The sequence below is a fragment of the Limanda limanda genome, chromosome 15 (genome assembly GCF_963576545.1).
Source record: "Limanda limanda chromosome 15, fLimLim1.1, whole genome shotgun sequence".
NCBI lineage: Eukaryota > Metazoa > Chordata > Actinopteri > Pleuronectiformes > Pleuronectidae > Limanda > Limanda limanda.
The window spans coordinates 6,936,151-6,958,054 of record NC_083650.1 but is presented as its reverse complement, the minus strand read 5'-3'; the positions used below and the strand labels follow the sequence as shown (position 1 = coordinate 6,958,054).

General features: G+C 41.3%; 1 protein-coding gene across 2 annotated transcripts in view; it reads left to right on the top strand.

Moving 5' to 3' along the window:
* ccser2a (coiled-coil serine-rich protein 2a) overlaps nt 1–21,904 on the top strand; it is a 55,432-nt gene that overhangs the window by 21,711 nt on the left and 11,817 nt on the right. For both annotated transcript variants that reach the window (XM_061087233.1, XM_061087234.1), the window contains exons 4-9: nt 6,555–6,648; nt 10,006–10,114; nt 10,216–10,396; nt 11,676–11,741; nt 11,891–12,013; nt 16,214–16,360. In XM_061087233.1, coding sequence (XP_060943216.1) covers nt 6,555–6,648; nt 10,006–10,114; nt 10,216–10,396; nt 11,676–11,741; nt 11,891–12,013; nt 16,214–16,360 — 720 coding nt within the window. The remainder of the gene's footprint in view (nt 1–6,554; nt 6,649–10,005; nt 10,115–10,215; nt 10,397–11,675; nt 11,742–11,890; nt 12,014–16,213; nt 16,361–21,904) is intronic.

The window sequence follows — 21,904 nt, the reverse complement described above, 5'->3', positions numbered from 1 at the left end:
AAGCCCTTTGTCTTCAGAGTGCTCAGCCATTTATGGAACATCGTGCCAGTGAACCGGCTCTACTGCTGCATTAATGAGGCTTGTAGTTTACCTGCTTGTGTTTGTCTTGGTTTTTAAATTGACAGCAGCAGACCTTCAAGGAAAACAATGGTTTTGTGCGTATTTGTGCTTGCACTGCTTTCTTTAAAGACAGACACACACACTAACACTTTAATTTACACTTACCGACACTAACATTGTTCTTGTAACAACAGTCTTCTGAGTCATTCCCGAAATTACAGCCTATGCTTGAGAGTTTTCAAATCACAGTCATGACCTGTTATATTATTATTGCTCGTTATCAGGCGGCTTTTTATAACCACTTTGTCTCTCAACTGGCTCTCACATATTGAACATTTTAAACTGGCTGCTCTTGAGATCGAATAAGGCAATAACATACCCGGAGAGTGGCAAAATGAAGGCAAAACGACTTCCCCTGACAAGAATGGTTTGCTCCTGAATGAGTGTATAGATTTGACCATAGACTGTATGTTTAGATGGACGTTATGAGAAGTTCCCCACTAGCGATCTATGGATCTCTGCCAGGAAGCTACTGCCTCCTCCATGTGCAAGTTTTTCTGGTATAAGTTTGTTTTTTAATGAGCTATTCAATGTATCAAGATTGACAGCTGAGTCTGACTCGCGATTGGTTGAGCATTTCTGTGGCTCCATCCCCCGATTGTGCAGATTTCTGGCTCCAAATGTGCAAGATGGCAGCATTTGTATTATAGATATTTACAACGGAGGAGATAATGTGACACTGTGTTAATACTGATAGCACTGAAATTACATTTGTAAGCAAAGGTTTGCTTTTCATTAAATTATATTTCTAGTAAGTGAGTTTACAGAAGAGACTATTAAAACTGCAGATACGTGCATTGCTCATCTAGTCAGCAATGATATTTGAAGCACTTTCAGATGTCTCATTTGTGAACCTTCATGTCTAGTTCAACTTTCTCTGGTCTCATTTACATTTCATGTCCTTTATTATCCCGGTATAATTCACCGGGGGATAGTGAGCATTATGTCCTTCCATCTTCTGATGACTCTTTGTCTTTTTTACAATTTCTATCACCTCCTTCCTCTTTTATCTCACATAAAGGAACAAAGAAGTAAACGAGTTGTAAATATGAATAAAAGCATATAGCACAGAAATCCCTCTACCTCACTCTGTAAAAATATAATCATGCTTTTATTAATATTTGGGGTCAATTGTAGTCTATCCACTGTAGAAAGTACAAACATACAACTAACATATTCTTTCAAAGTAGTATACACCTTTTAGCTAGTTGACACTAGTGGTATATTAACAGTGTAATTAGTTACTAAATTAAACTTGGGGAAACAACCCCTTCTCAAACAATGATGTTCTTAGTAAACAGCTCCATGTTTAAACACACAGACCTGAATTATCTAACAGTTTGTTTACTGTTGAGTGCCACAAGACACCTTTATTGGCACAGTCAGTTTCTATTACCACGGTCAGCCTCTATGACTAAGGCAATCATGTCAGTGTACAGTATATATATATAGCACAATACTGCACAGAGGTACATATTGTGCTTATTTTGATAACAACACAAACATTGAATGAAATGAGAAAGATAAACCCGGGAGAAACGTCCTGCTGATTTGAGGTTCCTCTCTTTGCTTTCTCCTGCAGCTGCCATCACTCCTTAAACAATTAATTAAACTATCGCTCAGCCAGCCTCCTCCACACCGCCTGTTTCTGTCCCTGCATCTCAGAAATAGAGCATATGGCGTGTGGAGAAATAATATTTGTATTGGTAGATTTCAGTCTCAAATGTGGAGGAGAAAGCAATCGATGGTTTGGATTTGAGCGAAACAATATTATAATTTAGAATAAGTTGAGCTATTATGACCCCTTTTCTACCGTGAATTCCGCAGCTGGGACTGGGAAGAGATGGGGTGTATTCGACACAGGGTTATAATTAGAGAATATTTCCCCCGCTCAACAATCCCCAATTAGTTTCACAGTGAAAGCCTTCCAGCAGTTCAGGGGGCATAATCCACTCCATTTCCTGGAAGGCTTTCACTGTGAAACGTCTGCAGGAGTAGAATTTCATTATCCATAACCGAACATTGAGAATGAACAGAAAAGTAGAATTGAAAGGGAGTTAATATGTTATTCTATTTTAGTTAGAAAATAGCACTAAATGTTTTTTTAACACACTGTGTAGAGATGTGATGTGTTTGCCCAAAACGAGAAGTCTAGAGTCAAACACAGCTCTAATTATATAAAATATAGTATGAAATAGAACCTGCTTATAAATGCTTAAAGGAGCGCCTTCAATGAAGTGTTACCGCCATGTGAGCTGTTACACAGAAGGCAGTTAAACATTTGTATGTGTTCGCTTCAATTTACGAGACCTTGCTAGTATTTAAAAAACAGTTTTAATCGACAGTTTGCAAAACACCGCTTCACTGTTATCTAAGCACTGCCTTACCTGACTGGAAACTGACAGAGTGCCTGTTAAAGCCACAGTTGAAAGAATGAAAAGAAGAGAATAAATTATAAAACTACGTATAAAAGTAGTTTTTATTTAGACCTTATTAGAGTTGTTAGCTGTGGATGTACAGTACATGTCACAAATATTATACTCGGTAAAACAAGCACCGAAAAAAGACAAACTGCTTTAGTTCAAGAGCTGCAAACAAGGACACAACCTCCATCAAAATCACTGGGAAATCCCAAGATACCGAGTATAAAGAACCAATCTGTTTAGTAATGTCACACAGAAATGTCATAATCTATGATATATACACACACACCCACACATTGACGTGCATGGTAGCAGAGCCATTTCAACATAAAGGCCGCGCTTCAGTTATTATGTCGTATTTTAGTTATTCTTAGAGCATTATTTTGGAAAGTCTTTGACCTTCAGAAAGCTAATGATCTTTGTAAAATGCATGTTCCATGTGGATTTCCTCGCCTTCCTCTGATAGAGCAGCTCTACTGAGGTTTTATTAGAAACCAGCACAAAAGTGTAGGGTTTGAGAGGAGCGGCTTGTACTTCCTGTGAAATGGAGAAGAGAACAACGCAGATGTCAGAGAGGAACGAGTACAGTCGGTCTAAAAACATCTCCCTGGCACTTATTGATTTTTCACACTCTTATCTAAAGTTGAAGTTTGTGGATGTTTGAAGTTGTTTGATTGAACCGAAAACGAGCCGCCTGCTCTGCCTGTTTTTAGCCTGATTGAGTGCGGTGGTGCTACTTTGCATTCACACAACGGAAAAACCCAAAGTCTATCAGAGATCCCCAAAAAAGATTCTGTGGGAGAAAGCAGAATTGGTAGAATTAAGGTATCTGTAATGAGCTTTCATTTAGCTGTGCGGGTGAGACGCCCCTGCAGGTCATTCCAGGGTAAACTGTCAAAGTGAGAGAAGTTCTGCCTCAGACCTCTCCCGACGATTTTTGAAGTTTTAATCAGTGTTTGATCCGGTCGTGTTTGTTTGTTGATGTCGGTGGGAACAGGGTGCACCATGAAACACTTGCATTCCGAACGGTGCTTATGCCGCAGGGTGTGGATTGATGGAGCACCTCTGGGGTTCTGCATCAAAAATACATATGTCCTCATCTGTCAGATTCATATACTTCTACAAGTAAAATCTGTATTCCCTCAGTGAGAGTACAACAGCTACAACTTAATTGGATCAAAGCTGCTTTTCAGATGCATTTCGATAATAGTTCTAAACAGCTGCTGATCCTAGAATCTAATCTGAGGTCCACAACTCGACTCCTCGTGATAAATATACATGTGAATAAACAACTTAATAATAATAATAATAACATATAATCTTTCTACAGAACACTGTTGTTATGTCATTTCAGTAATTAACCTTTAAACCCATGTCTTCTCCTGAGTGTGATTTTCTCCTTTCGCTCGCTCGCTCGCTCACACACACACACACACACACACACACACACACACACACACACACACACACACACACACACACACACACGCACACACACTTCTTCGTTGGGAGATGATTCAGGTTTTGCAGCGCTCTAAGCTGTTGTGTCCTGCCAGTGTGAAATGCAATTTCCTCTGAAGACTCATGCTGTAACAAAGACAGTCAATGAAACTGGAGGAGACAGAGAGCATGTTGTGAATTTTTGCTGAAAAAAAGAAAAGACAACAAAAAAACAATCTAACACTTAGATGATTCAGTGCTAATTTCATAGTATTGTACACTATAGTACACTTTCAGGTAGAATATATTACTGTACCGATATAGGGCGGCTGTAGTTCAGGTGATGGAGCAGGGCGGCTGTTTATAGGATTTTTTTGGTTCATCCCTGGAATTCACCCTATTTCGAAGTGCACCACATTTATTTAATACGTTTAATTTAGGTTCTGCACAACTTCAGACAGCTGTAATGAGATAATTATTATAAAGCCGGACAAGGAGTTTTGAGGGCTGTGGCCCATACCCACAGTAGAGAGTAATCATTTTTGGTAATGATTCCCACGACAAAGAAATGTAAAGGAGGCTTAATAACTTATAATTGATTCATAAACTTCATTATAAGTAAGTATGAATAAAAAGAGAACACAAATATTACCAAATATATAGAACTTGACTAATTAACTTAATTGTTAAAAGGTAAACATAAATGCTCCTCTCCTCTGAATTGTTTATTGTGTAAAATAAAAGTTTTCTGACCTGTACATATCGGGGAAACATAAATGCTATTACAGATATCTTTCTGAAAGGCTCATTTGATTTTTATCGGCCATCCAATAACTTTAGTAATAACACACATATATTCTAACAAGAGGTCTGCTGTTTCAGTGCTGTCACATGACAGAAATGATGATACTTTATTTTAACACAGGCAGCGTAACTGCTTCTGACTCAGGGATTGATCCACAGATTCATCTAGATTCTTCTTTTAGAGACGTTGTCACCTACACACCTCAATGTGGGATTATGTACCGAGCTGCGAGTTATGTCACTGATGGTGGCGAATCTCTGTGGCTATCAGACACGTGAAAAAGTTCTACAGTTGAAATGTGTGGAAGCATGGAACGATGCACTTACACCCCTGTTTTTGATGCCAGTAATATTTCAAACACTCCAGCAGAGAAAGTGTGCGTGTAGAACAAGCTGTTCCTGAATAAGAGAGCATCACTTCCAGCGGAGAAAAGTGTCTAATCTTTGTTTCAACCCGAACATTCAAACTGTTATATTCATAGAGTGGGAGGTTACAGACAAGAGACGAGAGAGCACCAGGGTAGATGGAAGAGAACATGGAGACGGGAATCTGAGGCGAGAAGTGAGAGACACTGAAACAGATGAGTGTGGTTGATTTGTTTCGTGGACTCTTCAAACGACAGAGATTCCACCCACGTCTCGGTTGATAGTATTCGGAAATAATGCAGAAGTGTTTTTTGTTTATTCTATTTTTCTTCATTATTCCTTCTTCATTAAGTCTGAAATACTGAGCGCCAGTCAGCTATCACGCAACACATGAGATTTTCAGTAATGAGTAATTTTATGCTTGTGTCTTGTAGTCAAAGCCCTGTCAATTTGGTTTTGTGAAGCACAAAATTGCCTTGGAAAAAATAAAGCTTTGAACTATCGATTCATTCTTTTGCTTTTGGGTATGCTTTGAATTATTCCGCAGACGGCAGCGCAGCAGTCAGACTAGCTGCATATTCCGAGGCAGTTATTAGAATTGTTTTTTGTTGAGGGTATTTCAAAGCGCCCTGTATTATCATTCACCACCGAATGATATTTTTCCGGAAGCCTGATTTGTTATCTGTGGCTCGATGTCCGGAATAAGTCGTCTTCCTGCGGTTGTGCTGTTGGTGTGGAAACGTGCGGCACAGTGGCGTAGAAAAAGTCATTAACAGTGGTTCTGAAATTGTTTTTTAATGATGAAAAATAGTAAAGAGCAGAGAGTGAAAATAACTATCACGTAACAGAAAAATGAGCGTACAAATATCACATTTCAATTAAAATCCCTGTTCCTAATGACTGCAGGACTATTACATATCCCTCATTTATCATGTAAGGATTCCATTCCATTACATTGTGGAGTCCTTCCTGGTATGGTGTCCTTTTCCTCTTCATATTTGTGGCCAAAAGAAGAAATATTATTATTATATACTGTATATGTTTGTCACAGCTTGAAATTAATCCTTGGTTTACTACAATTTATAGGTTTATATATCATATTATAACACATATTATAACACAGACTGAAGGATCCTGATGTTCCAGGAGCACTTGAACATCCATTTCTGACAAATTGGACGTATTAGAATATCAAAATCATATTTCACATAGAAAATGCTATCAAGGCTTTGTTTCTGGCAGGAAAACACCACATTTGTTTATTTGTACATTGTCTATTTTTGTACATGGCCCCTGTTGTCTAGATATTTCACAAAACCATATAATGGCTCTAATGCACTGGTAATGTGCCTCTGATGTTATCTAATGCAACGATGCTACCTCTCATTTTCTGTTTTTTAGGATATCCTGAACAACCTGGACCCTCGGGGAACTGGAGAGCTGGATGATGACGACCTCATGCTTGATGTGGACCTGCCAGAGGATGGCTTACATGGTGGGCACACAACACACACCCACAGACACACACACACACACACAGGACATGTTATGTACCTGCAATTATCCTCCACAGGATTGAGTCCACTACAACCATGACAAATGTTTTCAGTTCCATTGGTTGCAGGGGTTTCCATTATTTCTTATTTTAAAAAAGCGCTGCGGCCATAATTGTAAATTAATGTGTTACCAAAGTTTGAGCTTTCTATTTCCAGCAGTATTCTTCTGTGTCATATAAAGGCCTGAATAAAATGAATCATGCCTTGCCTCAGGTGGAGCCCAACCTCTACAATATCCATTTAAATCCTTTAATGGACACCTTGTTGTCTATTATGTCGGGGTTTGCTAGAACTTGATCGCTGGAGAGTTATTAAATTACGACTCAACTACTGCCACTCAACTGGTTCTGAATGACAGCTCTGCAGCAGCTGACTGGGAGAAAGTACCGAATGTCTGCCTCTGTTTATAACAACCACACGGCACACACAGGCTTCACAGGAGCAGAGTCTGATTGTCATGTCGTTACCATGATTACTTTATTAGCCTTAATACCTCTATTAGCATTCACACATCACACCACCACTCCCGTTCTGATATCACACAGAATCTATTGAAGTCGCCCGTTATCACTTCTAATCTAATCAAGCACCAAGTATCTCATTAAAATGGAATAAAATAGTGTCTTTTGTAGATCAGGTCACATCATTACCACATGAAAGAGGTTGATAACGTTATTATAGACTCATCAGGTATTGTCTGTATCATATACAGTAGATAGGAGGAGAAGAGGGGCTGGGGAAGAATGACCTCACATGTTATGGAACATAATGAATTCTGGGATGTGAGTTTTCACTTCACGTAAGTTCATAATGTGTTTCATGCACTATAGTTTTAGGGGGAGGGACGGGCTTAGGATGTCTAAACAAGGCCTCCCACTGCACCTCAAGGAAGGGAGTTGACCATACATGCATCTGCACATAATCTAGGGATTAGAGCCTATTTTTTGGATGATAAAAATCGGGCAACGTGAGCCTTTCACAGACTTTTCCATTTTGTGCCTTTATGTTTGCTGACATAAAAACCTTTTGCATAATAAACAATGCGCAAAAGAGGTGTATTTTATGAAAATAGCCTGCTTCAAGTTCTGTATAATTGGTTATATTTGTGTTTTCTCTATATTAACAGTATATTTTTTATTTACTATATTGTCAATGGTTCGACAGTGAAAACTTCAAGCCTCTATTACATTTCTTTTTCATAAGGGTTTGATAATGACATTTAAGGAATCATTGCTATTGTTTAACAAAATATAAATCTCGGCTAATCCATCAGTATCACAAATGTTTAACACCATCAGTATCTGCATCAACCCTCAAAAGTCCATATTGGTTCGGCTCTGGTCAAACACACGCATGCACATTCCGTTTACACACAGTTCCTAGTTTATAAGCTGCATATTAGTAGAAGTCCTGTTGACCTGCAACAGTCCTGCAGTAAATTCTACTTTTATACAGGCCGTAATGTTGAGCTTTGTTGAAACTGTGTTAAAGAGCTGTTTGTTCAACTTTATGGTCGTTCTGGAGGCTGTAGTTTATATCAGTGAGGGTAGACTTAATATTAGAAACACCTCTCAGAGTGAAAGAGAATACAGTTCGTCTGCATCACTACCTTCTGCCTCCAGAATGGCCCTAAAGTTGAATCAACACATCTCTAAAGGCAATGCAATGTCCATGGAGACGCTTTATTTTAGGCCTGTATTAGTTACTTGATAAACTTTATTCCTGTGATATCACTCTTCAAGTTTTTAAACAGTAGAGTTTGAGAGAGGGAAACAGAGAGCGAGAGAGAGGGACAGGAATGTTCCCTCCAGGGGAATGTGGATGTGTCATCTCTTCCTCCTCCTTTTTGGGTACTCAACATATTTATAGCTCCCTCTGTCATGGCTGTGGAGCTGGTGTCACCAGAGGTGGTCGGAAGGAGAGAGAGAGGCGGACGAGTCCAGTCAGACCCGGCCCACAGGGCAGGCATTGAGACGTGGAGCTATGGAAGGGTGTTTCCTTCGTCCTAGAGAGACCCTGCCTCTGCCACAAAGCAGGAAGACGTGACTGGGAGAAGAAGAGAAGAGGGGAGAAGGGGCCTTGTGTAGTATTTTCATTCAGCTGTCACCTCCCTTGACTGGAGAGGGACCCCGGCTTTTTCTCCTCTTCTCTGCCTCAGCTGGTTACCTCCTAGCTTTGGACATAAACCAGTCAACTCAGCTGCTTTCTCACCACTAAAGTCTTTCTCCCAAGTTCCAGTTCCTAGGGAGTTCCCAGAAAAACAAGGCTGTCAACAAACACAGAGCCAGAAAGTGGTGGGAGCTGGGTTGACTTTCCCCTCTCTGGCCCTTTAACTGCTCACCAGCTGACCGGACAAGGACTTATCCCTCTTCCCTCTCCGTCCGAGTTTCTCTGTTGTTATGGATTTTTCTTTCCCAGTTGGAATACATTCCCAGTGAACTACTTTTGAGAGGATTGCCTTTTTTTTAACTGAGCTGAATGGGAGCTGTTTTTTGTGGAATGTAATGGTTCAGTAGGAAGCTGGCTGTCTGCTCCTGTGCTATGTGCTGACACTCAGGGTAAAGAATTTTAACCACTGCTGCTGAATTCCTTGAGTTGCACCTTTCAATCCAATAATAATTCTTTATATCTCTTTTTCTTCCTTTCACTTCTCTCCATCCAAAGACTGTTGGCATATAGCAATTCAACTCAAGGGTCCTTAAGATTTCCTGGGGGGTCGCGCTCTGTTAGTTGTCAATTTTGTTGCTGCCGTGGCTCATTTCATAGCTATATGCTACTGAGTGTTGCCAAAGACTGTTTCCTCTCGTCTCCTTGAAAATGAAATAGCCTGTCACCGTGTGGGTGCGAGTTTGTTTGCATTTGATGGGTGAGATAGCTCAGAGAAATTGAGAATGAGGTGGATCAGATTGTGATTTATATGCAGATATTCTCGAATAGACCGTTTTAGACATACACAGCAGTATTCATTACCACAAGGTATACCAAAAATGGTCTCAATGTCGTGCATTTTGTTTGTGTGTTTGCACAGAAACACGCAGAGAAAGAAAGAGGACAATGAATTCTCATCTTTGCAAAATGCTGCTCATCTAAAACCATACAAAGTGTTGTAGTTTCACTTCAACAAAGTGCTTTACTCTATCTAAAGTAATCACAAACACTGGATTTAAACATTTCCTGTCAGGTAGCACAAGTTTTTGATGGTTATTTTCATCTCTCACTTCTATTCCCTTCTGTTTGACACATGCACTTACGTTTCTTTATTCTGGCTCCATCTGCTCGAAACTTTTCCAACCCAGACGTTGGCAGGATGTCTCACATGGAGCGCTCCGAGAGGGCCGGTCGGCAGGGGCAGCGGCGGAAACACCACCGCTGGAGTGGACCTGATCACTTCCACAGTGACAGCAGGTTTGTTGAAAGAATAAAAACAAAGGAAAAATAATCACACTATGAATCCAGCATCATTCTGTACTCACATTTTTCCCTTTGATTATTTGTGGTTTCCTCAGGGCCCATGTCTTCCAGCACTATGATGGACTCAAGTCGTCCAGGATCTCCTCACGCCCCCCCCACTCCGAAGGCAGGCAGCATGACTACATGGCGATGCTGGATGAAGTCACAGTCGATCACATGACTCAAGACTGTAGCTCGCTGAAGAACCAGCTGCTCAGGCTCAAAACTATGTTACAGGTTGGACCATTATTTGGTATTTAGTTGCTGTTTTGGTCTCTGACAGCTTTGTATATGTCTTCCAGAGGGTTAGATTGAATTCATCTTGTGGATGTCATTTTCAGTTATTCTAAGCTTTGAATGTAAAATCCTTGGTTTCAATCAGCTCTGCTGCACTGTCCATAGATATGTACACAAAGAAGCATATTAAGGCGTTTATTAAATCTCAGTTTTCCTTCTAGTGGTTTTAATGGACAGTGAGTTTGGGCTAGTCGTACGATGTGAAGTTATATAAAAGATGAACACAAAAACCCACACGGCCCCATCTGGGCAATCACACAAATGCACAAAAGCACACGCACAAGAAGAGATTATCTTTAATGCCTTGACTCGATCTACCCTGGACAACTTAAGTGATGTTATGTTTTTAATTTGAATCAGTCTCCTTCAAATTTGTTCATTGTTCTCACAGCAATTACTGTAACTGCAACACTTTCCCTGTGTACCCTCAAGAGGTAAACTATTTCTGTTGGCACATTAGCAACTCTTTAATTGTTTCTTTTTTATTATTATGATCTGGAACTCAGAAACAGGAACTATAAAATTGGCCTGTTTTAACCAAATGAGTTCCAAGTAGCTGACCAAGACAAATTTTTTATCAACAACAATTAATCTTTTTCGAGAACACGACAATATAATTATATTAAAAAAACTAAATAAATATAACCCTAGAAAAAGCTGCTCGGAAGTGAGAAATACACTTTAACGATATCGAGACATAACCTGGTAAAATCATGTTGTTGTATAATGTTCGAAATTTTATTCAATAACAAATTTATTAGACTGTTACTGTGAAAATAAATAATGCACATTTACGAACTATTGCTCTGAATATTCTCTGTGCACAAGACGACCTGCTTTGGGGAGAAAATGTTAAAGTGCAGCACTTACTTAAGTAGCCTTTCAAGTGAGGCCATTTCTGCACTAGATTAAATGAAGGTATTGAATGTTCAAAAACATACTCGGCAGCTCCACCTCAGGTGTCGAACATTGGCGGTCGACAGTTCAGTGTTGGGAACGCATACGTGCTAAAGAGTGAAATTATTCTACCGTAGTGAAATATTGCAGTGAGGCATGCCTGAGGCAATTGTCATTGATCCAGCTCACGGTGTACTCACTTTGCATCTGTGTTTTTACCCTTGTGTGTGTGTGTGTGTGTGTGTGTGTGTGTGTGTGTGTGTGTGCGTGTGCGTGTGTGCGTGTGTGCGTGCGTGCGTGCGTGCGTGTTGTTTATTTCCAGCTTGAGGATACAGATTCTCCAGCAGATGCACCTGAGGAGATTGAAGACAATACCTCTGCATCACAGGTAAATAACTATGCCTCTGCTTCACAGTTGTGATTGATTGAATGTGCTGTGTGTATATATATATATATATATATATATATTATTTGCCTCCTGTTTCCCACTGAGTTCTCCTGCTACAGTAGACTGTATATATCTGTGTGTGTTTTCAGTTGGTAGAGCTGATAACGGAAGTGCAGGTGCTCAGAGAGGAGCTGAGGAGCCGAGACAAGACCATCGCTCAGCTCACGTTGCAGTGTCACCAGCTGCAGCAGCAACAACTGCGGGAACAAATGGTGAGTGTGTGAGAACAGGACTAATACGAGTCAAACAGCTGAAAAAAGGGGTGATTGTATTCCACACCGGGGGAATTGTACATTTCTCGCAGTGTAAGCATTCATTCGGAGAAATGCATTGCACCCCAGCCTTATGTGACAGTTAATCTTTTTTAGGTTTTGGTTGGTGCACTTTATTTATTTATGTTTATTGCATTTTTGCTCTTATATTTTATTACCAATAAGCTCAAGTGTAGAGGAAAAAGCGACATCCTCTGTATTATATTGTGCACAGGTTGGACTTTTAGCTACGCACTTATCAACATTGGCCCCTGTGGGACATACGGCTGCAGTAAGCTTCTTCCACACATCACGGTCTTATGCCTTGTTTGATGCTTGATAGACCCGTCTCCTCTAGTTCAGCCATCACTGTGCTTCTCCAGATTGTCTTGGGCCTGCCTCTCTTTCTCCAGCTTGAGGAATGCTATCACCAGACATCCTCAAGACATGACCGAGCCATCTGATCCTTCTCATCTTGATCTCCAGGGACATGCTCTGGTAGCTTGTCTTCTCGTACAGGTCCTCGTTGGATGTTGTACTTGGCCGTTAGATTTTGCAGATCTTCTTTTAGCAGCTTTTCTGGAAGCCATTTCCTTTGTTCGTTTCTTACTCTTCCAGCACTCTCAGCCATAAAGGTTTACTGACTTAACGTTGCTGTTCTATGGCCCAATCTTAGTTTTTGCACAGGGTGGAAATCGCAGAATTAACTTTGAGAAACTTTGCACAGGATGGAGCCTATCTCTAAAAATAGCTGTACCAATGGTGATGCTCGTCGTTGTCAGAAAGTAAAGGATCGAGGCTCAGACACTGTGAATGTCAGTGCAACATGTAGAATATCAATACAGGCTGATCTTTAGTCGAGTATGACAGGATCTAGTTTTTTTTTTTCAAGCATTCACAAACGGGGACATAAAAGCCTCAGTGCTCATGTTTGCTGATTGCTTTCATGTAGCTTTTCAGGCTTGACGACCAAAAGACCCCCCCCCGGTCTGGTCACTCACCTCCTTGGCACCAATTGTCCTCACAGATCTCACAGAGATAGTTGAACGTGTCTGGGCACAACTTGTGCCTTCCATTATCTTTTGTTTACACCAATTCCAGCTTTATCAGATCTTACGGAGAGAACGGGTGAAAAGAAAGGAAGGACGGGAGAAATGAAACGTAATCACCCTGTGTTCTTTAGCTCCCAGGAGAAAGAAAGTGACTGATTAAAAAAAGCCCACGGTGTGGTATGGGGGAGTTGCTGGGCTTCTACATGCAATCCAGTGCGTGTAATGTCATAGTCCTGACTGCCTACCAATAACTGTTCTGTTCCCTTTTAGCTGGCTCCATCTTCACTTGAACATTCATTAGTGTCTTGACCAAGATCCCTTGTTAGCCAAACAACCGTATGCCTGGCTGACATTATTCAAATCTCTCGCCGTATTGAGAAATACCAAAATGTAAATAGGAGGCCTGTCCACCATGTTTTCCCGCTGCAAACACTCCTTCCAATTAGAATTAGCAGCCACCCACGGCGTGTTCTTCAGCCCAGTGCAACACTGTTGCACCCTTACCCTCGTCAAGCGGAGAGAGTGTGAGAAAGCGAGGACTTATTTTCAGATCTCTGCCTGACATTAATGAGTGTGAGGCTGGAAGAGAAAAGACGCGGGAGGAAGAAGAGAGAAGATAAGAGGGAAACAAGAGACATTTGCTCTGCTGAAACACTATGTGGGCACCTCGAGTTAGATCATGAGTAAAGCTGAAAATTGGATTCTGCCCGTGCTCTCAGTTGTCCCTGCAGTGCAGGCTGGAACAAGGATGAAGCTAAAAAAACAAACACACATGGTCTGGATGGGTTAATGTTTTGGCAAATACCGAAATTTCTGGTTTTGGGAAATTAACACAGAGTCTCGTAATGATAAAAATAAAAATCTAATGTGTCTGTTGTTGGGTCATGGAAACAGTTCAGTAGTTTGTGAGTAATCCAGTCAATGAAGAGACAGAAAATTAAACACTGAGTAAAGCACATAGTTCTTAAAAACACAACAGTCCCTATAAATTCAATCAAGCTGCACCAAATCGCACACAGTCACACTCAGTCCCCTAAATATGCCTGATTTTCCCCTCCATCAAGTAGTTTATGTTTTCACCCCTGTCCGTCTGTTTGTTTGGAAGCAAGGTAACGCATACAAAGCTGGATGGATTACCACTAAAATTGGTGGAAGAATGAAGGGAAGAACCTATTAAATTACTTTCTTCTATACTGCGAGATATCGTGTGTCTTTTCGCCTGTTTCCCTCTGAATAATCCATGGATTTTGATGACACTTCCAGGGAACTACTGTCTGTGGGGGTGTGCGGTGTTGGTGCAGCTTGATTAAATTTAAGGAGTCTGTTGGGGCTTGGTGGAGGTATGAGCTCTGCTGAATGCCATTCTAGTTTCTTTATGATCTATGAATTATTCCGTGGGAATTCAGAGCAAATGTTTGCCATATTTCGCAATGTTTCTTTGGCCGCGTCCCATCCTTCCACAAAGTTTCGTGGAAATCCATGTGGTTGTTGTTGCATCATCCTGCTGAAAATACTAACAAATAAGCAAACAGACGGGTGAATACGAGGTAAAAACAGGTTCAGAGTCTGTGAGGACTCCAGTTATCTGGGTCATGTGATTATATTATAAGGCAAAGACTTCTGGAGCTGCTGTTTGTGCCTGACAATGATTTAAATATATTTCTACTCTTGGGTTCCGGTAAACAAGGAAATCCAAAGTAATGCCGAGAAACGGCCGAGAGACAGAAAGAGGGAACTGCCGGAATTGAACATAATGGAGTAATGAAAAAACAATAGAAGAGCTGGGACTGGACGCATTAGTGTGTGTGTGTGTGTGTGTGTGTGTGTGTGTGTGTGTGTGTGTGTGTGTGTGTGTGTGTGTGTGTGTGTGTGTGTGTGTGTGTGTGTGTGTGTGTGTGTGTGTGTGTGTGTGTGTGTGTGTGTGTGTGTGTGTGTGTGTGTGTGTGTGTGTGTGTGTGTGTCAGGAGAGGATGGGAGAGAAAAGGAAATCATGGGAGAGAAAGACAGAAAGTGGAGCTATCTGAGATAGAAAGCTGATTCTCTCTTCTTGTTTAAACAGCTTTTTTACCAAGACCGGCAAGAACCATGAGTTTCTGTTTGATTCTCTGTAGCAGTGAAAAGTCGAGCTGCTGTTATTCGAGTATATAAGAGCGACGATCTGACTACTTAAAATGTTTTGATGCAAATAATTAGTTGCCCTGATATTCTATGTTTCTTTTATATTTTATTGAGTTTGAGTTTTTAAAAAGACTAATAAGGTATTACATCAGGAAATGGCTTGTCAGGAAACATTTTAAGTGCTAAAGAAAAATAGTTAATAATTGAGCTTTGAAGTAAATGTCAGTTGGTTAAATCTAATACTGGATCTAAATTTCCATATAAAATAATTCAATATATCCATTTACTACCCGGGCTTGAGTTTCCCTAATTCGGTCATCATGCCTGTCACTTCCAATCAAAACTCTGTGATTACATTTTTTTAGCTGCCTCCTGGGTTTTATTCCACATTTGAGTCATATCTTAAAAAAGTGACGAGAAAGAAAAGCAGTGTGGATATATTAATTACTGTTTGAAATATCACCAGATAAGGTTCTGAATTCAAAACCAGGCAATTGCAGAAGATATTGTTCCTTTTTTTTGTTCAAGTAATTATAGGTGATATTTGTTTTTGTTAGCTGGGACAATTACGTGATTGGTTTCCCTGCTTTGTTTCCTTTTGTGCACTCAGACAGCTGCTGGCGTTAAATGCAAGATATTAAAACCAACAAAGAATCTTTACAGATCGGAGTTGGAAAAACAAACTATGTTTTTTTTTTTCATTTATGCTGTAAAGAAAAGAAAAGCTCCTATTCTTGTGCTTCTTTCAAGTGATTTATAACTCAAAAGTGAAATTGAGTTTGGTCTAATTGCACTGTGGGTGGTTTGTTATTGTCAGAGGCATGAATTCACCACCTTTGGTTTTGCCTTCTTACATTTCCCTTTTCTGTGTTTGGTTGGATTTGAATGTGCTGCACGGTGACAAGCTTTCTACCATCAGCGTAGTTGAAAAGGGAAACAAGGGTCTTGAGGCAGTTTTCTTTCAATGGCTGATTCCTTCTTTCCTCTGCAGGCTGCTCAAGGACGTCAGGCCAGGTGTCAGTGCCACCACCAGAGGGCTCCCGCCTCGGTACGACAAAGCGACCGGCAGACGGACAAACGGACGCAGCATCACTACGACAAGGCCACCCAGACCTACTGGAGACCCCCCAGCCACACTGTGAGTCTGAACCTGATCGTTGCAAAGTAGAATTTCTGAAACCTGAAACTGGTTAAAGCGCAAAAATGTGTGTGTTTCATGTGATTTCAGCATTTATTAAGATATCACACATAAAAACTTGCCGGTGCAATAGTGCACATCACAGTCAGGGGCGTCTCTAGGGATTTTCAGGTCCACAGGCAAAAGGGAGCTGGGGGGGCCCCTGCAGTGAACCAAATCAAACACCCTCTTCAAAATGATAAACAATGTGCTGAGTGTGCGTTTACATGCAGTGAATAAAAATTAAAGTAGTAAAATTTAAGTGCAAACTCTCACCTCCATTCCAGGCACTTCATACATACGCATTTAGACGTTTTAGGTCTGAATCAAACTTCTAAAGTTATTAAGCGCTTGGCAGAAAGAGAGCGACATCAGGCCTTATTATGGGGTATCTGACCGTAGCCGATCATAACATTTAAGAGGTTCTCACAAAATTGTCGTTGCTCAGGGCCCCTGGTCTCAGCTCATGGCTCCAGTCAATGACCTGCTTCGTCTTCCCTGTTGCAACTGACCTGATCACAGTTCAACATTCACACCGGGACAAACTGCTGAGCATGCGCAGCATTCTGCAGAGTCACTCCACTTACTGTAATCTAGTCAGTCTCTATACCATTTATTTTCTGCCTCTCTGTCTGGCAAGCGTGTGTGAAGTGTCAGACGACTGCACGCCGGCCTCTCTGCAGCGCGCAGTTCATTAGCTTGTTAGTGGGCTTGTCACTCCGTCTCACTCTCTCCAGACCCAGATCTCACATGAGAGGAGAGATGTGAGGCTCCGTCTCCTCACCTTTGACTGATGGAGAGAGAAAGAGGATGTGGGGGAGGACAAGAGAGGAAGATTCACAGGGGGTAAGAAATCAGACAGAGAGAGAGAGAGAGAGAGAAAGGTGAACAAATGATAGGTGTTCAGTGGGTTCAGTATCGTGCCACGAGAGCGTGCTGTGTGGCAGTCAAGTATTGATTCTCATAGCTGTAGTGCCACAGGCAAGGTGCCTAGTAAACACTCACCTAATTGACCCGCTTTCAGCTCCACAGAGTGACACACACACAAAGAGACGCAGACATAAGAAGTATAAGAAGATTATAAAGAGACAATAATAAGAACATTATACCAAAGGGATTTCCTGTTGTATTGCTTATCTATTTATTTGGGACAATAAATAAAAGAAACAAGGTGCAGCTGTAGGGTGGTGAACACAAAAGTATAGGTGTAAGTAGTCGGCCTGCTTACCACAGGAGCATGTTACTTAACAGTTGCCATGGAAACTATGAAAGCAGCGCTGGCTGTACTCGGTGGGAATCATCTCCATGGTGGGAACGTCTGTCTGTGACCTGGAGTAGCTGGTGTAGAATAACACACTAAAAAACACTAAAACACAGCAAGAGAGAGAGATTGTGTTTTCCCCTCAGTTCTTCAGAAAACTGTGACTTTTAGACTTTTAGACGTCTCTCTCTCGTTTAATCTACATTATAATGTCATCACCACTGCCGAACACCATTTGTTGCTCTGTGTTCTGCAGGGTGGTGGAGGTGGTGGAGGTGGGGAATCGCATTATGTTAGTGACATTTTAACTTTTCAGAATGCGCTGCTCCTCTGAAAGGTTAGATGTGAGATTTGCGTCGTGTTTTTTGACAAGGCAACACGAAAATGAGCGCTCAGAGTAAACAAATAGCCGAGAGAAAGGGATGTTTCTCTCTGTGTCTCTCTTACTTATTTGGATTGGTATCAAAGCTCGTTCTCCCTCGCTGACAGGTTTTGCACCTTGAGCAAGCTTCAGTTCACAGTGATCCTCACACAATGCTTTGCTTTTACCTGTCGTATTTTCCCACACAATCTTCCAATGTCCTTTTTTTAGTTTGCCTCAGTGGCTTCAGTATTCTTTGTCTAACCCTTTTCATTTCTTTTCTTTTTCTCCACTCAAAAATTCATTGTCTGTCAGTTCCCTTCCTTACACACGCACACACACGCACACACACACACACACACGCACACACACACACAAACACATACACACACACACATGATTTGATGTTATCCTCTCAGATTTTTTTCTGCATTTCTCAGCGAAGATCGCCTTTTCTTTTGATTTAATTGTCAGATAGTCCCCTGACAATTAAGGCTCTGCTGTCCCAGAGTCCTGGAGCAGCTCGCTCTCTGATAGCACTTTTGAGCACTAAGCTCGTGTCATTTTCATGTAACAGGTCAGAAGTTAAAATCTTTTCATAGCTTTTTATAGCCGATATCAAGTTGGCTTATCAGCAGCCTGGAGGGTAAAGCGTTGGCCACGGTCTTGGGAGATCGAGAGTCCGACCAACGTCTGAAGACAGACATCAGAAAAATCTCATTGGGCTTTGAACTCAGATTAAGAGTATAACAAAACTGACCTTCGGATATGGGTATTTAAATGTATTTAAATACATTTACTTTTCCAGCGTGCAGTAAATTTGACATCTTAACCAGTTGATGTATTCATCTATTCCTATATTTTTTCTCATAGGAACCAAATGTGGGCTTTTGCTTTGTAGGCTGCTTTCTTATCCAACTTGACTATTTGTGGAGACGTGCTCTTCTCCAAACTTCTCTCAGTTTGTACAAAGACTTTGGCAACACTTCCTATAACCAACTGCTTTGGGCACCAGTTCCTCCCACTCCCCCTTTTTATTCTGCACACGATCCAACTTTGAATCCAAATTAGTGCTAAAATGAAAGGTCTATGACTGTCGAGGTGCAGATAAGTATCATGTAGCGTTTCCCACAAAATGAATGCAATCTACGCTGGGGTCTGACTGTCTGCGTGGACAGTAAAACCTTATCGATGTAAGCGAACATGCGGTAAATAGTGCCATAAATAGCACGGCACAAGACTAAACAATGCAGAAACGGGTCAAAACTCCAAGTTGGATATATGGTATGTTATTGTGAGAAGTGTGAAATTGTTTTGGTTCAAAATGCAAATTAGAATATGGAGGAGATAAATAATGGGAAGCACTGTACTTGTTACAGCAAGTAGCACGATGAGATGTGTGACAAAAGAAACAACCTAAATGTCGCTTGTAGAAAAGTAAAAGTTTCCCTGAAAATGTTCCGTCAGAGCAGACGCAGCAGTGGAAATGTTTGCTGTGCCTCCTCTTCATTTTGCAAACGAATAAAACATGAGTGTGAGGACGATTTGGGTAATTTCAGAAAGCTGTGCAAACGTGTGTTAGAGAAGGAGTGATTATCTGCATATGTTCGCATGCTTGTCTGTGTGTATGTGTGTGTGTGTGTGCGTGTGTGTGTGTGTGTGTCACATGTATCTGTGCGGGCCCACACAGTGAGAATGATCATTGAGTGCAGCAGACTGAGGACTGAGGAGGCGACCTTGTTAATAACCCAGATAAACAAACACGCAGATGAGCAGCAGCGGTGAAACAATGGCAACACAATAGGCAGTGTTTCATCAGTGGCAGACAGAGAGGGTAATTACACTCCCACTCCCTCCATGCCTTTGGAACATCCTCTTTTTAATCTCCTCTTCTCCTCCCGCTCCTGCTCTCTCACTCTGCTTTCTTTTCAGTCTTGCTCCAGCGATACCTTTGTTTCGCAGTGATTTTTTATCTCGGTCATTCTTTCTTTGACGTTTCCTCGCTCCTTCTCACCTAAGTTGCAATTAGATCCATTTTCTGTCGCAGTGAGAGAGAGAGACAGGGAGGATGGAGCGGGGTTAGTGATCAGTGTTAAGCTGCTGGTTTTCTTTCTCTCAGATCCTGACATTACCTCTCCACCCACATCTCAACCTTGTGTCTGCCCTGTGTTGCATCACAGATACAACATCCCTCACTCACACACATGTGCACATGCGCGCTCATTAATGCTCACTCACACTGCAGAGTCATCGTGGACAGGTGAGGATTTAGTTTGCCAAACTCAGTGAAGTAAGACGTCCTGGCCAGACCTGAGGTATTAGCTGCTGGCAGCCCGGAGAAGCTCCTCGTGGTGGATTAGGGGGGATTCAAGCAGAGCGAGGCCGTTTTAGGAGTACAGCATCGTGCCTTCCTCTAAACACTGCTGAAAACCTTGTGGGATCACAAAGAACAACTTTTACATGACTTTTTAAATCGTTGTCCTGCTTCGCCAAGTTTTGCCATCTGCTTTTGGGACCGAGTCTGCACAGACGTGATAGTTTAACTCATCCTGAGAGTGCATTTTACTATAATTAGGGCTTCGAGTGAGCATGCCACTTTTGATATGGTAAATAATTCCTTTAAGGAGAATTGTATCTGAAACACGACATTATTCTGTTGATTATGGGTTATGTGCTGAATTTAAGTTTCTTTTAAGCGCTTAAAACTGACACCCATCTTTTTTATTGAACCTTTTTTTGACATACAGACATTATATGAAGATGGATGACATGACAGTTTTTAGCCTGCCATTTAAACCAAAGAAGAAGAAAGACTGACTCACAGTTGGTAGAGAGTGTTTATCAGCAGGATCCATATACAATCAATTTTGTTCAGATTCTGGTTCCAAATGACCAGAACCCTGGGTATTTTAGCCTTATATTTTTTTTGTACAATGTGTACAATGGGAGAAAGTGGAGCCATATCACCCATTCTGGTCTCTCTTTCAATTGTAGCTCTTGAGTTTTTGCCATCAAAATGAGAGTGATTAGTCTAAACTGTGAAGGTACAGATGAACACTCAACACAGCAATGTACGGTTATTCTCACTTCAAAAAATCACTGTCTCGTCCTAAATTCGCTTATGTGATAAACACAAACTCACCTATTAATGCAATGACATTGGAATCTGAAAGTGCTTAATATCGATTAAATCATGAGGCCTTTTGCTTTTAGATTGAAAAGGATTCTGCTTCTTAAGAAAATAATATATTGAATTCATTCTCAAGGACTTTTGCACCTGTTTCCTTCAAATTCAGTTTCCACTGCAGTTGTTCTCACCGCTCACTAGGACAGTATACAGGCGATTGGACCTCCAGTAATTCTTGAGTTTTACCAGGAGGATGTGCAGTGTGGGTGTGTTTGGCCCGACTAACCAGGAGTTGTGAGTGCAGCAATGGGGCAGAGAACCATCGCTGCACTCACAACTTCAAGCAGGAAGTGCTGATAACAGCCTTTGAACCCAGGGTCTCCGTGCGGTGGTTGAGAAATGAAAGAAGTTCTGATGAAATTTATAGAATATGAAAAATCCTTGTATATTTTCACGATCTGTGTCTCCCCTGCCCTTGTGAAGCTCGGGGGGCCGCTCATTGGAGAGTCTTTACAGCGATGGAAAATGGTGAAACATTGACAGGCCAAGATGCTGTGGAGGTCTAATTCAGCTGCCAAACTCTGTCAGGATCATTTGAGAGCCTTCCAACATCCCCTCTTGTTCTCATCGCTGAAAGTTTTCCTCGCCGCAAATGAAGCCTCGACGGGAGGCTTCTGCCGAGACCTCCCGCCGGAGCAGTTGTTGATGTTGAAGGGAGGACATGGAAGAGAGCAGATCAGGGGAGCTCATTCCTCT